The sequence below is a fragment of the Rana temporaria genome, chromosome 8, assembly GCF_905171775.1.
Source record: "Rana temporaria chromosome 8, aRanTem1.1, whole genome shotgun sequence".
NCBI lineage: Eukaryota > Metazoa > Chordata > Amphibia > Anura > Ranidae > Rana > Rana temporaria.
The window spans coordinates 187010114-187024526 of record NC_053496.1 but is presented as its reverse complement, the minus strand read 5'-3'; the positions used below and the strand labels follow the sequence as shown (position 1 = coordinate 187024526).

Below are 14413 nucleotides of genomic sequence, written 5' to 3'. Positions count from 1 at the left end.
ATGAAGTTGATGTATGAACCTTACAAGATGATATTTTCTCTCATTCTCTTGTTTTAGGGTGAAGATCTGATAGATATAAAATTTGAGGTGAAATCAGAAGAAGAAGAGACGTATGTGAGGGATGATCAGCAGTCTATGGAGGAGGATGGAATAACGGGGACATTTATAGAGGAGGACACTCCTACAGAGATCAGCACAGGTGGGTCATTAACACTAAATCCATTCCCCCACCCATACTGCTCACTGATTGGTCCAGAGTAGGGCGGGGACTGGGTGATATAAGCCTGTAATGCCCTGGTCACTTTCCTGAGCTGTGTTCCCCGTCCTGTATTCCTGTATTTCTCTCGGATAATCTTCCTTCTCTGTGCTGCAGACACAATTTATGTCTCTAGACTGGATTTATGGAGATTCTGGGGTTCAGCTGGCAGCAAAATGTTGATTTTCACCATAGGGTTTGCTTGACCTAGACACCTGGGGTATGTACCTTGGGTCTTCTGCCCCATGCCCGGGTCTAGTGAGATCTCTGACAGAACAATTCTCCCGGGTTACTTGCTCTGTTATTTGCTGGCTGTGCCGGGTGGAGGGATATGTCTGTATAGTCTCAGACCCAAGTCACTGAGTGCAGTCTCAGGAGATGGGAGGCAGCGGTGTGGGATCTCTGCAACTTGTCTCTGATGAACATATAACTCGCCACTGATTACTGAACACCAATATTCCTGACCCCTGCACTATATACTCTATGTTGTACATTACATACTCCTGACTTCTCCTCTCTCCTCCACCCACCGATATATATACACATAGGGCCAGATTCAGATACATCGTCGTATCTCTGTGCGGGCGTAGCGCATCTCATATGCGCTACCCCGACGTAATATAGAGAGGCAAGTACAGTATTCACAAAGCACTTGCTCCCTAAGGCCCCGTACACACGAGAGGATTATCCGCTGGAAACGGTCCTCCGGACCGTTCCCACGGATAAATCCTCTGGCGGATTTTGATCTGATGGATGTACTAACCATCAGATCGAAATCCGCGCGGAATCCATCCGCGGTGACGTGTCGCGCCGTCGCCGCCGCCGCGATGATGACGCGGCGACGTGCGTGCCGCTGGAAGATAAAGACTTCCACGCATGCGTCGAATCATTACGACGCATGCGAGGGAGAGGAGCGGACGGATTCATCCGGTGAGTCTGTACAGACCACCGGATCAATCCGCTGGACAGGATTCCAGCGGATAGATTTCTTAGCATGCTAAGAAATTTATATCCGCTGGAAATCCATCGGCCGGAAAAATATCCGCGGAAAAATATCCGCTGGGCCGTACACACCACCGGATCTATCCGCTGGAACTGATCTGCGGATAAATCTCAGCGGATAGATCCGGTGGTGTGTACGAGGCCTCAGTTATGGCGGCGTAGCGTAAATGTGCCGGCGTAAGCCCGTCTAATTCAAAGTAGGCTGGTAGGGGGTGTGTTGTATTGAAATGAATCGTAACCCCATGTAAATGAAGCCCTGAACGAATGGCGCATGCGCGCGCATGCTCAAAATCACGTCAAATTTACGCCCTAAGATACGACGGCTCAATGGCAATGACATGAACGTAACCTACACCCAGCCCCATTCATGTACCACTTACGTAAACGACGTAAAATCCGACGGCTGTTCCGTCGTCCATACCTTATCATTGGCTGCGCCTCATATAGCAGGGGTAACTTTATGCCGGACTTAAGCCTTACGTAAACGGCGTAGCGGGCGCAAGTACGCTCGTGAATCAGCGTATTTAGCTCATTTACATATTGTACGCGTAAATCTACGGAAGAGCCCCTTGCGGCCAGCGTAAATATACACCCAAGATACGACGGCGTACGGCAACTTACGTCGGTCGGCTGAAGCCATATTTCAGGTGTATCTAGGTTCCTGAATACAGGGTATAGATACGACGGCACATCTTTGAACTTACGCCGCGTATCAATAGATAGGTCAGCGTAAGTCGTCTGTGAATCTGGCCCATAATATGTATTCTCTTTTGTTGCACCCATTTCCTATCAGCTGGACATTTTAAATCGGACGATGTGATTGGAGCACAGACTTTTACATGTTGATAATAATGTGATAACATCCTCCAACTTTGGAACCTTAAACAGAAAGTGATAATGAGGGGGAGGAGTCAATAACCCAATGATGGTGGTCTTCAGGATCAGTCCAGTCTTCATCTTGGTTGGTTAGGGGAACCAATCCGCTCATGTCTAGTACTAATCTTTGTATTTCTATTTTAGTAGATGGACGGGAGATGAGGAAAACCTCAGAGGATTGTCTAACTTTGTCTCCAGACTGTAAAGTAGAAGATGAGGACATCACACAGTATAGTCCAGGAGAAAACCCGACTACCTCAAATGTCCATCCGGCACCACACAGTGTAGATGGACCATCGTATTCCTCTTATCCTGAGGAACCTCAGACTGTGCGGGACGGTGCCGGACCATCGTATTCCTCTTATCCCGAGGAACCTCAGACTGTGCGGGACGGTGCCGGACCATCGTATTCCTCTTATCCTGAGGAACCTCAGACTGTGCGGGACGGTGCCATCCTTCCAACAGATGATGTGTTTCCCTGTCCTGAGTGCGGAAAGTGTTTTAATTGGAAAGGCAATCTTAATGTACATAGAAGAACTCACACAGGTGAGAAGCCGTATTCCTGCCCTGAGTGCGGGAAACGCTTTACACAGAAGTCCCATCTTTTAATACATCAGAGTGTCCACACGGGAGAGAAGCCCTTTTCCTGTCCTGTGTGTGGGAAATGTTTTGCACGGAAATCACTTCTTATCAGACATTGGAGATCTCATAAGCGGAAAGGTCCAGGAGAAAACCCGGCTACCTCAAATGTCCATCCGGCACCACACAGTGTAGCTGGACCATCGTATTCCTCTTATCCTGAGGATCCTCAGACTGTGCGGGACGGTGCCGGACCATCGTATTCCTCTTATCCTGAGGAACCTCAGACTGTGCGGGATGGTCCCGGACCATCGTATTCCTTTTATCCTGAGGAACCTCAGACTGTGCGGGACGGTGCCGGACCATCGTATTCCTCTTATCCTGAGCAACCTCAGACTGTGCGGGACGGTGCCGGACCATCGTATTCCTCTTATCCTGAGGAACCTCAGACTGTGCGGGATGGTGCCGGACCATCGTATTCCTTTTATCCTGAGGAACCTCAGACTGTGCGGGACGGTGCCGGACCATCGTATTCCACTTATCCTGAGGAACCTCAGACTGTGCGGGACGGTGCCGGACCATCGTATTCCTCTTATCCTGAGGAACCTCAGACTGTGCGGGACGGTGCCGGACCATCGTATTCCTCTTATCCTGAGGAACTTCAGACTGTGAGGGACAGTGCCGTCCTTCCATCAGATGAGGGGTTTCCTTGTCCTGAGTGTGGGAAGTGTTTCAATTTGAAAGGCAATCTTAAAAAGCATAGAAGAACTCACACAGGAGAGAAGCCGTTCTCCTGTCCTGAGTGCGGGAAATGTTTTTTTCAGAAGTCCCATCTTTCAACACATCAGAGATCTCACACGGGGGAGAGGCCGTATGCCTGTGCTGTGTGTGGAAAGCGTTTTAAACACCTTTCAAATCATAGTGTACATCAAAGATCTCACACAGGGGAGAAGCCATATTGCTGTCCTGATTGTGGAAAATGTTTTGCACAGAAAGCAGTTCTTATCACACATCAGAGATCTCACACGGGGGAGAAGCCGTATTCCTGTCCTAAATGCGGAAAATGTTTTGCACAGATTTCACATTTTATTACACATGAAAGATCTCACACTGGAGAAAAGCCGTATTCCTGTCCTGAGTGCGGGAAATGTTTTTTACGGAAGTCCGATCTTTCCAAACATCAAAGATCTCACATTGGAAAAAAGCTGTGTCTTCAGGAACCTCAGACTGTGCGGGACGGTGCCGGACCATCGTATTCCTCTTATCCTGAGGAACCTCAGACTGTGCGGGACGGTGCCGGACCATCGTATTCCTCTTATCCTGAGAAACTTCAGACTGTGCGGGACGGTGCCGGACCATCGTATTCCTCTTATCCTGTGGAACCTCAGACTGTGCGGGACGGTGCCGGACCATCGTATTCCTCTTATCCTGAGGAACCTCAGACTGTGCGGGACGGTGCCGGACCATCGTATTCCTCTTATCCTGAGGAACCTCAGACTGTGCGGGACGGTGCCGGACCATCATATTCCTCTTATCCTGAGGAACCTCAGACTGTGCGGGACGGTGCCGGACCATCGTATTCCTCTTATCCTGAGGAACCTCAGACTGTGCGGGACGGTGCCATTCTTCCAACAGATAAGCCATTTTCCTGTGCTGAGTGCGGGAAGTGTTTTAATTTTCAAGGCAATCTTAAGAAGCATAAAAGATTTCACACAGGTGAGAAGCCGTATTCCTGTCCTGAGTGCGGGAAATGTTTTTCTCAGAAGTCCCATCTTTCAGCACATCAGAGAGTGCACACGGGGGAGAAGCCTTATTCCTGTGCTGAGTGTGGAAAATGTTTTAGGCAGCTTTCAAATCTTACAACACATCAGAGATCTCACACGGGGGAGAAGCCATTTTTCTGTGCTGAGTGTGGAAAAAGTTTTGCAATGAAATCAGTTCTTATCACACATCAGAGATCTCACACCGGGGAGAAGCCGTATTCCTGTCCTAAATGCGGGAAAGGCTTTTCACAGAAGCCACATCTTGCCGCACACCAAAGGACTCATGAGGCTTTCTGTTCTGAGTGTAGGAAATGTTTTCTAAAAGAATCGGCTCTTGTCAAACATCTGAAGTCTCACATGAGAATCGAGAAGCGATTTCCCTGTCCTGAATGCGGGAAATGTTTTTCACAGAAGTCCAATCTTCGCAGACATCAGAAATTGCACACGGGTGAGAAGCCGTATTCCTGTTCTGAGTGTGGGAAATGTTTTGAAAAACAATCATATCTTGCTACACATCTGAAGTCTCACATGGGGGAGAAGCCATATTCCTGTCCTGAGTGCGGGAAGTGTTTTGCACAGAAGTCCAGTCTTTCCACGCATCAGAGATTGCATACGGGTGAGAAGCCGTATTCCTGTCCTGAGTGCGGGAAATGTTTTACAGGGAACTCCGCTCTTTCCTATCATCAGAAATCGCACACAAAGAAGGAACTTTCCTGTCCTGAGTGAGGGGCTGAAGTCCTATCTTCCTGTACATCAGGGGTCCCACACAACCCTCAAGGTGTATTAGTGAGTGCGGGAAATGTCTTGTATATGAATGTTGCTGGACATGTGGGGAAGAAGCACACCCTGATATACACCTCAGATATACTCCATGGCTGATCTTCATCATGTAAGAAACACTTCATAAGGAGATCAGAGATCACCAAAGACATGGATGAAGTGTTGTACCGTGTTGGCCATTGATAGCAGGAGAAAAATAAAAATGGAGTCATTCCCTCTCATTGGCTGAGTACATTTTGTGGTGGAAACTCTTGCAAGAGTTCTGTTTTCTCAAGTCGTCTTCCCGGACGAAACGCGTTAACACACCACTTAAAAGGTGGTCCTCCTAGGCCTTTTTTAAATAAAAATGAAGTCATTCCCTCTCATTGGCTGAGTACATTTTGTGGTGTGGAGACTTAGAGGTCTATTATTCCCTTGCAAGAGGTCTGTTTTCTCAAGTCATTTTCCAGGACGAAACACGTTAACCCCACCACTTAAAAGACGGTCCTCTAGGCTTTTTAAAATAAAAATGGAGTCATTACCTCTCCTTGGCTGAGTACATTTTGTGGTGGAGGATTTTACAAACATTTACAGGTCTGTTCATCAAATGGTGATTTCCTATAATTGTCAGTTCCTTCTAGTGGCCTGTAATAGAAGAGTCGGGTAGTTTTGCCCGTAGCTGAGATGTGATCTGCAGAAGTATTGTAGATATAGTGTAATTCTGTGTTATTAAACATACATTATTCCCTGTATTTAGTCATCAGTCAATGTAACGAGCCTCTGCTCGCTCGGTTTCACTCTCCCGACCCTCCTCTGCTGCTATTGAATCAGATTGCAGATCGTAACGTCTGATGGTTCGGTCATCCAATGCTCCGAGATTTGTGCCTTTCGACTCGAGTTGTGATAGCTCAGAACAAACACCAGGCAGGCCGTATGTAAGTTCAATCAGGAATCTTTTCTTTTTTGGATGCACATAGCACACTTTTATACATAGCAGTTTGAACACCCCGCCCCAAACAACCACTTTCCTATTGGTCAATTGTAAAGTACACTCTAGTCCTCACTTAGGTCCTCTTGGCCATGCAAACGAGGACTTGAAACAGGTTCAGCAGGGATTGGTCCGGTAGCTTGAATAGGAGGACTGGGATGTGTAATGACACAGAGAAGTCCCAGGGGGTAATTAAAGTACATAAACAAACAAACGGTCAAACACAGAACAATGCCTTCCTTCCAGACCCCGGAGCCGTCTGGAGGGGGTTAGCTTTAAGACAGGGCGGAGGACCCACCACTGTGTAATAGAATCAAAGGAGAAATACTTGAGTATTTCAAGGATCATGACAGTCAAAGACATACTCTATGGCCCGGATTCACAAAGCACTTACGCCGACGTATCTCCAAATACGCCGCATAAGTGCAAATATGCGCCGTCGTATCTGTGCGCCGGACCCACATACTTAAGATACGCCTAAAAACAGGCTTCATCCCACCGACGTAACTTGCCTACGCCGTCGTAGAGTGGGCGCATATTTACGCTGGACGCATTTGGCGCTCCCATTCATTTTCTATTCAAATATGCAAATGAGGGAGATACGGCGATTCGCGAACGTACGTGCGCCCGACGCAGTGCGCGTAAAGTCATACACCTGTCGTAAAGTTATGCCACATAAAGGAGGTGTAACTCAGCAGCATCCATGCGAAGGGTTGCACCAGGGAACACAAGCCGACGTATTTTACGTAGTTTGCATTAGACGTGAATATGACTAGGCGTAGGTTACGTTCACGCCGTAGGCAGTGATCCGACGACGTATCTTAGGGAGTAGTTCCAAAGTGATTCTGAGCATGCGCACTGGGATGTGTCCACGGGACGGCGTATGCGCCGTTCGATATACGTATCTGTCTGGCGCTCGGCCCATCATTTGCATGGGGTCACGCCTCATTTGCATGGCTCACGCCCACTTCCACCTACGCCGGCCTACGCCTTTGAAACCCAGCGCAGTTTTGGCAGCACTGGCTTTGTGAATTCAGTGCTTGCCTCTCTGCGCTGCGTCGGCGTAGCGTACAGGAGGTACGCTACGGCGGCATAAATGTGCGCCACTGTCTGTGAATCCGGGCCTATGTTGTCAAAAGTATTGGGACGCCTGCCTTTACACACATGAACTTTATTGATATCCCGGTCTTATGTCACATACACACGATAATTTTTCGGCATGAGAAAAAAACGATGTTTTTCGGCATGTAGAAAAAAATAAGTTTTTCCAACCTCATCATTAAGACGACGTTGCCCACACACCATAATTTTTAAAAAATGCTCTAGCAAAGCGCGGTGACGTACAACACGTACGACGGCACACTAAAGGGGATGTTCCATCTTTTTTTCTGGGCTGTGACTGGACCATTCTAATGCCGCCTACACACAATAATTTTTCAGTTATAAAAACAACGTTTCTCTTCATTTCATAGACGGACACAGCGTCCTTTGACAGTAGGGTTATATCCGCTTCCCTTTAGGAGAGTTTAGGCAGAAAAAAAGCACTTTAAGTGTTAACAAAACATTCCTCAGTGCAGCTCCTCCCAGGGGGTGTGGCCCCCTCCGGGTATAACCCACACCCTGCTCTCGCAGCCTCAGTTTTTTCTGCCTAACGACAGGAGAGTCAGGCCCTTCTGGAGTCCTGTACTCTGGAGATTTGTTTTTCAGGCTCTAGAAAAAAAACAAAGTTTTTTTCAACGTTATCATTAAAACGACGTTGCCTACACACGAACGTGAAAAAAAAAATGCTCGAGCAAAGCGGGGTGACGTACAACACGTACGACGGCACTCTAAAGGGGAAGTTCCATGCGGATGAGGACACCCTTGGGGCTGCTTTAGCTGATTCCGTGTTGGTAAAAGACGATTCGCGCCTTTTTGTCTGTTACAGCGTGATGAATGTGGTTACTGCATTATGAACGCTAGTTTTACCAGAACGATCGCTCCCGTCTCATAACTTGCTTCTGAGCACGCGCGGGTTTTTAACGTTGTTTGAGCCCACACATGATCATTTTTTACAACCCGAAAACGACATTGTTTAACCACTTAAGCCCCGGACCATTTTGCAGCTAAATGCCCAGGCCAGGTTTTGCAAATCGGCACTGCGTCGCTTTAACAGACAATTGCGCGGTCGTGCGACGTGGCTCCCAAAACAAAATTGGCGTCCTTTTTTCCCCACAAATAGAGCTTTCTTTTGGTGGTATTTGATCACCTCTGCGGTTTTTATTTTTTGCGCTATAAACAAAAATAGAGCGACAATTTTGAAAAAAATTCAATATTTTTTACTTTTTGCTATAATAAATATTCCCCAAAAACATATATAAAATGTTTTTTTTCCCTCAGTTTAGGCCGATACGTATTCTTCTACCTATTTTTGGTAAAAAAAAATCGCAATAAGCGTTTATCGATTGGTTTGCGCAAAATTTATAGCGTTTACAAAATAGGGGATAGTTTTATTGCATTTTTATAATTTTTTTTTTTTACTACTAATGGCGGCGATCAGCGATTTTTTTCGTGACTGCGACATTATGGCGGACACTTCGGACAATTTTGACACATTTTTGGGACCATTGTCATTTTCACAGCAAAAAATGCATTTAAATTGCATTGTTTATTGTGAAAATGACAGTTGCAGTTTGGGCGTTAACCACAGGGGGCGCTGTAGGAGTTAGTGTTCACTTAGTGTGTGTTTACAACTGTAGGGGGGTGTGGCTGTAGGACTGACGTCATCGATCGAGTCTCCCTATATGAGGGATCACTCGATCGATGCGCCGCCACAGTGAAGCACGGGGAAGCCGTATTTACACACGGCTCTCCCCGTTCTTCAGCTCCGGGGAGCGATCGCGACGGAGCGGCTATAAACGAATAGCCGCGCCGTCGTCCCGGATCGCTCCCCGTGGGAATCCGACCGCCGCATGTAGCAGGGGGGGGGTCCCGATCGGACCCCCCACCCGCTAGAAGGCAAGGGCGTACATGTACGCCCATTTGCCTGTACGTGCCATTCTGTGGACGTACATTTACATGCGGCGGTCGGGAAGTGGTTAAAGTCATTTTAGCCCACACACAATCATTTTTTACAACCCGAAAATGACATTGTTTAAAAGGTCGTTAAAAAATGCAGCATGTTCGAATTATTTTTTTGTCGTTTTTCAGAACCCGAAAAATGGTGTGAAGCCCAGACACAATCATTTTAAATTACATTTTTTAAAAACTGCGTTTTTTTCATGCCGAAAAATGATCGCGTGTGCGCGGCATTAGTCCCTAGAGTTCAATATTGAGTTGGCCCACCCTTTGCAGCTAGAACAGCTTTAACTCTTCTGGGAAGGCCGTCCACAAAGTTTAGGAGTTTTCTAATTCAAAATTGTTTTCTAATTTAAATAGTTTTCCAATTTACAAAGAGAATAAATAGAATATAAAGAAATAGAATAGAACAGAACATAAAAGCATGTGTAGCCAAGATTTTTTACTGTTGTTATCATTAAGAGACAGTTTGTTGTTTTCATGTATGGGTTTGGCTCCCTCTAGTGCATGCTGGACTCTACGAGTGGTTCTTTTTTCCTCCTATGAGAACGACCAGAGCAACGCATCATGGAACATGTAGTCCAGGATGAGGAAGTGACACTGTTGGCCAGGCCAATCTGGACCACAGGACACAGAATGCTGTGCGCACAGAACAGCCTGCCGGTAGAGAAAATAAAAAGACGGGTGTGACCTGATTTCTCTTTCTCCGGACGCCATTCTGAACCTGCCAGCAGGAGGTCCGTGTGACAGGGAGTGAGAGTCTGCGGCCTACACAGCGGAGAGCCGAAACGCCGGACTCAGAGGACAGCACCGCTATTCCAGCAATGCGTGCCGACCTGCGCTCCGGATCATTGGGATACATCTGCATTCCAGTCGCTCTTTGAATCTACCCCATTGTTGCTGAGTGGTTCTTTTACAGACTGGCTGGTGATACTTGTAGTTCCACGGATGTGAATCTACTTCTTCACAGACCTCACATAACAGGCGCTTGGGGCCTATTCTTCCCCATTGCGCTCTACAGTCAGTACTGTAATCAACTCCTTACTACAATTAAAGAGGAACATACATGTGGTGATACTTCTTAAAACAAAGCATCAATTAGTCCATCTTGCTTTTTATATCTTCTCCTTACTTGGATTACAAATTACACTGCAGTATAAACAACAGGCTAGCTGAAGATACCCGGAATTGAAAGAACATTTATCATTTCCTCTTTGTTATGTACCATTGCTTTGCATCCTATTGCTAAATCCTTGAACTACAAACCTAGGGGGAGCCAATCTGTAGGATATTGCCCAAGTTACATTGTGGTTATTGTATGCCTATGTCTATTACTGATTGCTGGTCTGGTGTGTTGAGGCCTCAGAGGGAAGGTGTCCGATACATGTGTTAAAGGGGTTGTAAAGGTTTGTTTTTTATTTTCTGAATAGGTTCCTTTAAGCTTGTGCATTGTTGGTTCACTTACCCTTTCCTTCGATTTCCCTTCCAAATGTTTTTTTTCTATGTCTGAATTTCTCACTTTCTGTTCCTCCTCAGTAAGCTTACCCCCATCATCTGAGCTGTTCTGGCTGGGGGTTAGTAAGCGTGCTCGCCCCCTCCCTTGGGACTACATCCCTGCGGGGAGACGTGTTAAAAGCCTCTCCCTGCAGGGATGTAGTCCCAAGGGAGGAGTTCACAGCATCTCCCACAGGGATGTAGTCCCAAGGGAGGTGTTCCCAAGGGAGGTGTTCCCAAGGGAGGTGTTCGCAGTGTCTCCCCCGCAGGGATGTAGTCCCAAGGGAGGTGTTCCCAAGGGAGGTGTTCTCAGTGTCTCCCCCGCAGGGATGTAGTCCCAAGGGAGGTGTTCCCAAGGGAGGTGTTCTCAGTGTCTCCCCCGCAGGGATGTAGTCCCAAGGGAGGTGTTCCCAAGGGAGGTGTTCTCAGTGTCTCCCCCGCAGGGATGTAGTCCCAAGGGAGGTGTTCCCAAGGGAGGTGTTCTCAGTGTCTCCCCCGCAGGGATGTAGTCCCAAGGGAGGTGTTCCCAAGGGAGGTGTTCTCAGTGTCTCCCCCGCAGGGATGTAGTCCCAAGGGAGGTGTTCCCAAGGGAGGTGTTCTCAGTGTCTCCCCCGCAGGGATGTAGTCCCAAGGGAGGTGTTCCCAAGGGAGGTGTTCTCAGTGTCTCCCCCGCAGGGATGTAGTCCCAAGGGAGGTGTTCCCAAGGGAGGTGTTCGCAGCGTCTCCCCACAGAGATGTGGTCTCAAGGGAGGTGTTCGCAGCGTCTCCCCACAGAGATGTAGTCCCAAGGCAGGTGTTCACAACGCCCCCCCCCCCCCGCAGAGATGTGGTCCCAAGGGAGGTGTTCGCAGTGTCTCCCCCGCAGGGATGTAGTCCCAAGGGAGGTGTTCCCAAGGGAGGTGTTCTCAGTGTCTCCCCCGCAGGGATGTAGTCCCAAGGGAGGTGTTCCCAAGGGAGGTGTTCGCAGCGTCTCCCCAGCAGGGATGTAGTCCCAAGGGAGGTGTTCCCAAGGAAGGTGTTCGCAGCGTCTCCCCACAGAGATGTGGTCTCAAGGGAGGTGTTCGCAGCGTCTCCCCACAGAGATGTAGTCCCAAGGCAGGTGTTCACAACGCCCCCCCCCCCCCGCAGAGATGTGGTCCCAAGGGAGGTGTTCGCAGCGTCTCCCCACAGAGATGTAGTCCCAAGGGAGGTGTTCACAGCATCTCCCCGCAGGGATGTGGTCCCAAGTGAGGTGTTCCCAGCGTCTCCCCGCAGGGATGTAGTCCCAAGGGAGGTGTTCACAGCGTCTCCTCGCAGGGATGTAGTCCCAAGTGAGGTGTTCCCAGCGTCTCCCCGCAGGGATGTAGTCCCAAGGGAGGTGTTCCCAGCGTCTCCCCGCAGGAATGTAGTCCCAAGGGAGGTGTTCGCAGTGTCTCCCCCCAGAGATGTAGACCCAAGGGAGGGGGCGAACACGCTAACTAACCCCCAGCCAGAACAGCTCGGATGATGGGGGCAAGCTTACTGAGGAGGAACAGGAAGTAAGAAATTCAGACGAAGAAAAAAAACATTTGGAAGGGAAATCGAAGGAAAAGGTAAGTGAACCAACAATGCACTAGCTTAAAGGAACCTATTTAGAAAATAAAAAATCAAACCTTTACAACCCCTTTTAAGGGTGTTGGATATTTGTTTCTCTGTCTATCACATAGGTCTTGTAGAGGATTTATATTAAGAACCTTTGTATACCAGTTATGAGAAATACCGTGTTTCCCTGAAAATAAGCCCGGGTCGTATATACATTTTGGCAACAAAAGACACAGTAGGGCTTATTTTCGGGGTAGGTCTTACCATGTATTGTGATGTCTTCTCTCCCCCTCTCCCTCCCTGCCTGTCAGGAATCCCCAGTGTGTGAACTGAGTTAAAATGCTTGTAAAATCCTATAATCCGCTCTATTACAGTATTATATAATGTACAATGTGCGTGTTTCTGTAATATAATTGTGCCAAATACCTTCGTTATAGCGCCTCTCTGCGCTTCTGTGACCCGCCGGAGCTTTCCTCCCCGCGATTATATTACAGAAACACACACGTTGTACGTTATATACTACTGTAATAGAGTGGATTATAGGATTTTACAAGCATTTTAAATTAGGGCTTATTTTCGGGGTAGGGCTTTTATTGCAGCCCAACTGGAAAATAACGTTGGGTCTTATTTTCGGGTTAGGTCTTATTTTTGGGGAAACACGGTACTTTCTGTCAACCTTAGGCTGTGTTTTACTCATGCCATTCTTTGTGTTAATTCTTTTTTATCTCAGTAAACTTATCTGAGTGGTTCAGTGATTCTGTGTGAGTTTTCTCATTACTAACGCAACATTGCAGGATGGGACCCGAGGTGTCAGAGGTAAGAGAGGATTTGCAGAGTCAAGGGGGTAGATTCACATAGATTACGCGGATCTAAAGATCCGCTAATCTATGTGATTTACGATCCGCCGGCGCAATTTTGCGAGGCTAGTGCAGTATTCACAAAGCACTTACCTCCAAACTTGCGCCGGCGGATCGTAACTCCCCCAGCGGAATTCAAATTCCGCGACTAGGGGGAGTGTACAATTTAAATCAGGCTGGTCCCCGCGCCAATTTAACTGCGCATGCGCCGCCGGCGAAATTTCCTAGTGCGCATGCTCCAAATGACGTCGCTAGGACATCATTATTTTCGGCGTGAACGTAAATTGCGTCGATCCGTATTCGCGACCGACTTACGCTAACGACGTAAAAATTGGAAACTCGGCGCGGGAGCGACGGCCATACTTAACATTGGATACGCCGCATATAGCAAGGGTAAGTATACGCCGGAAAAAGCCGAACGCAAACGATGTAAAAAAAAAAGCGACGGGCGGGCGTTCGTTTCTGAATCGGCGGAAATCGGAATTTGCATATTCGTCGCGTAAAAAAACGAAGCGCCACCTAGCGGCCGGCGGGAGAATGCAGCCTAAGATCAGACGATGTAAGTCACTTGCACCAGTCGGATCTAAGGGAGATCTATGCGTAACTGATTCTTTTGACTCAGTCGCATAGATCCGACCGTCGGATCTCAGAGATACGACGGCGTATCAGGAGATACGCCGTCGTATCTCTTTGTGAATCTGGCCCCAGGTAACCAGTGGGGTATAGAGTCTATTAGCAGCCCCCAAGGGGGTACCGCTACTAATAGAGTAAAACAGAACAAAATAGGATTGAAAATAATAAAATGGAAGACAGGAAGTGATGTCAGGTTATAAATTAGAAGTTCCGGGTGAGAGGTGAGTCGGGAGGAAGTAGAGAGGAGACGTCGCTGGAAGTGGCAGCAGAGGAGGTAATAAGATCTTATTTTCTATTTACACCCAGTAACCCCCGTCATGTCCGTCCTCTTCCTCCATAGTCACTGTGACGTCTTTTATCTCCAGCAGATGAGGATACACACATATCTTGGGCTAGATTCAGGTAGGGGTGCGCAATCTAATGGCGGCGCAGCGTATCGTATTTACGCTACGCCGCCGCAACTTACAGGAGCAAGTGCAGTATTCACAAAGCACTTGCTCCGTAAGTTGCGGCGGCGTAGCGTAAATGGGGCCGGCGTAAGTGCACGTAATTCAAATGTGTAAGGGGGGGGCGTGTTTTATGTTAATGT

At 47.9% G+C, this 14413-nt stretch overlaps 1 protein-coding gene across 1 annotated transcript; it reads left to right on the top strand.

Moving 5' to 3' along the window:
• On the top strand, positions 1 to 4941 carry LOC120910646 (oocyte zinc finger protein XlCOF19-like; the record flags this gene model as incomplete). The annotated part of the gene is made up of 2 exons (XM_040322400.1): positions 1 to 11; positions 4260 to 4941. Coding segments are annotated over exons 1-2 (693 nt in total), but the record flags the coding sequence as incomplete, so codon positions are not given.
• Between the last annotated feature and the right edge of the window lie 9472 nt (positions 4942 to 14413).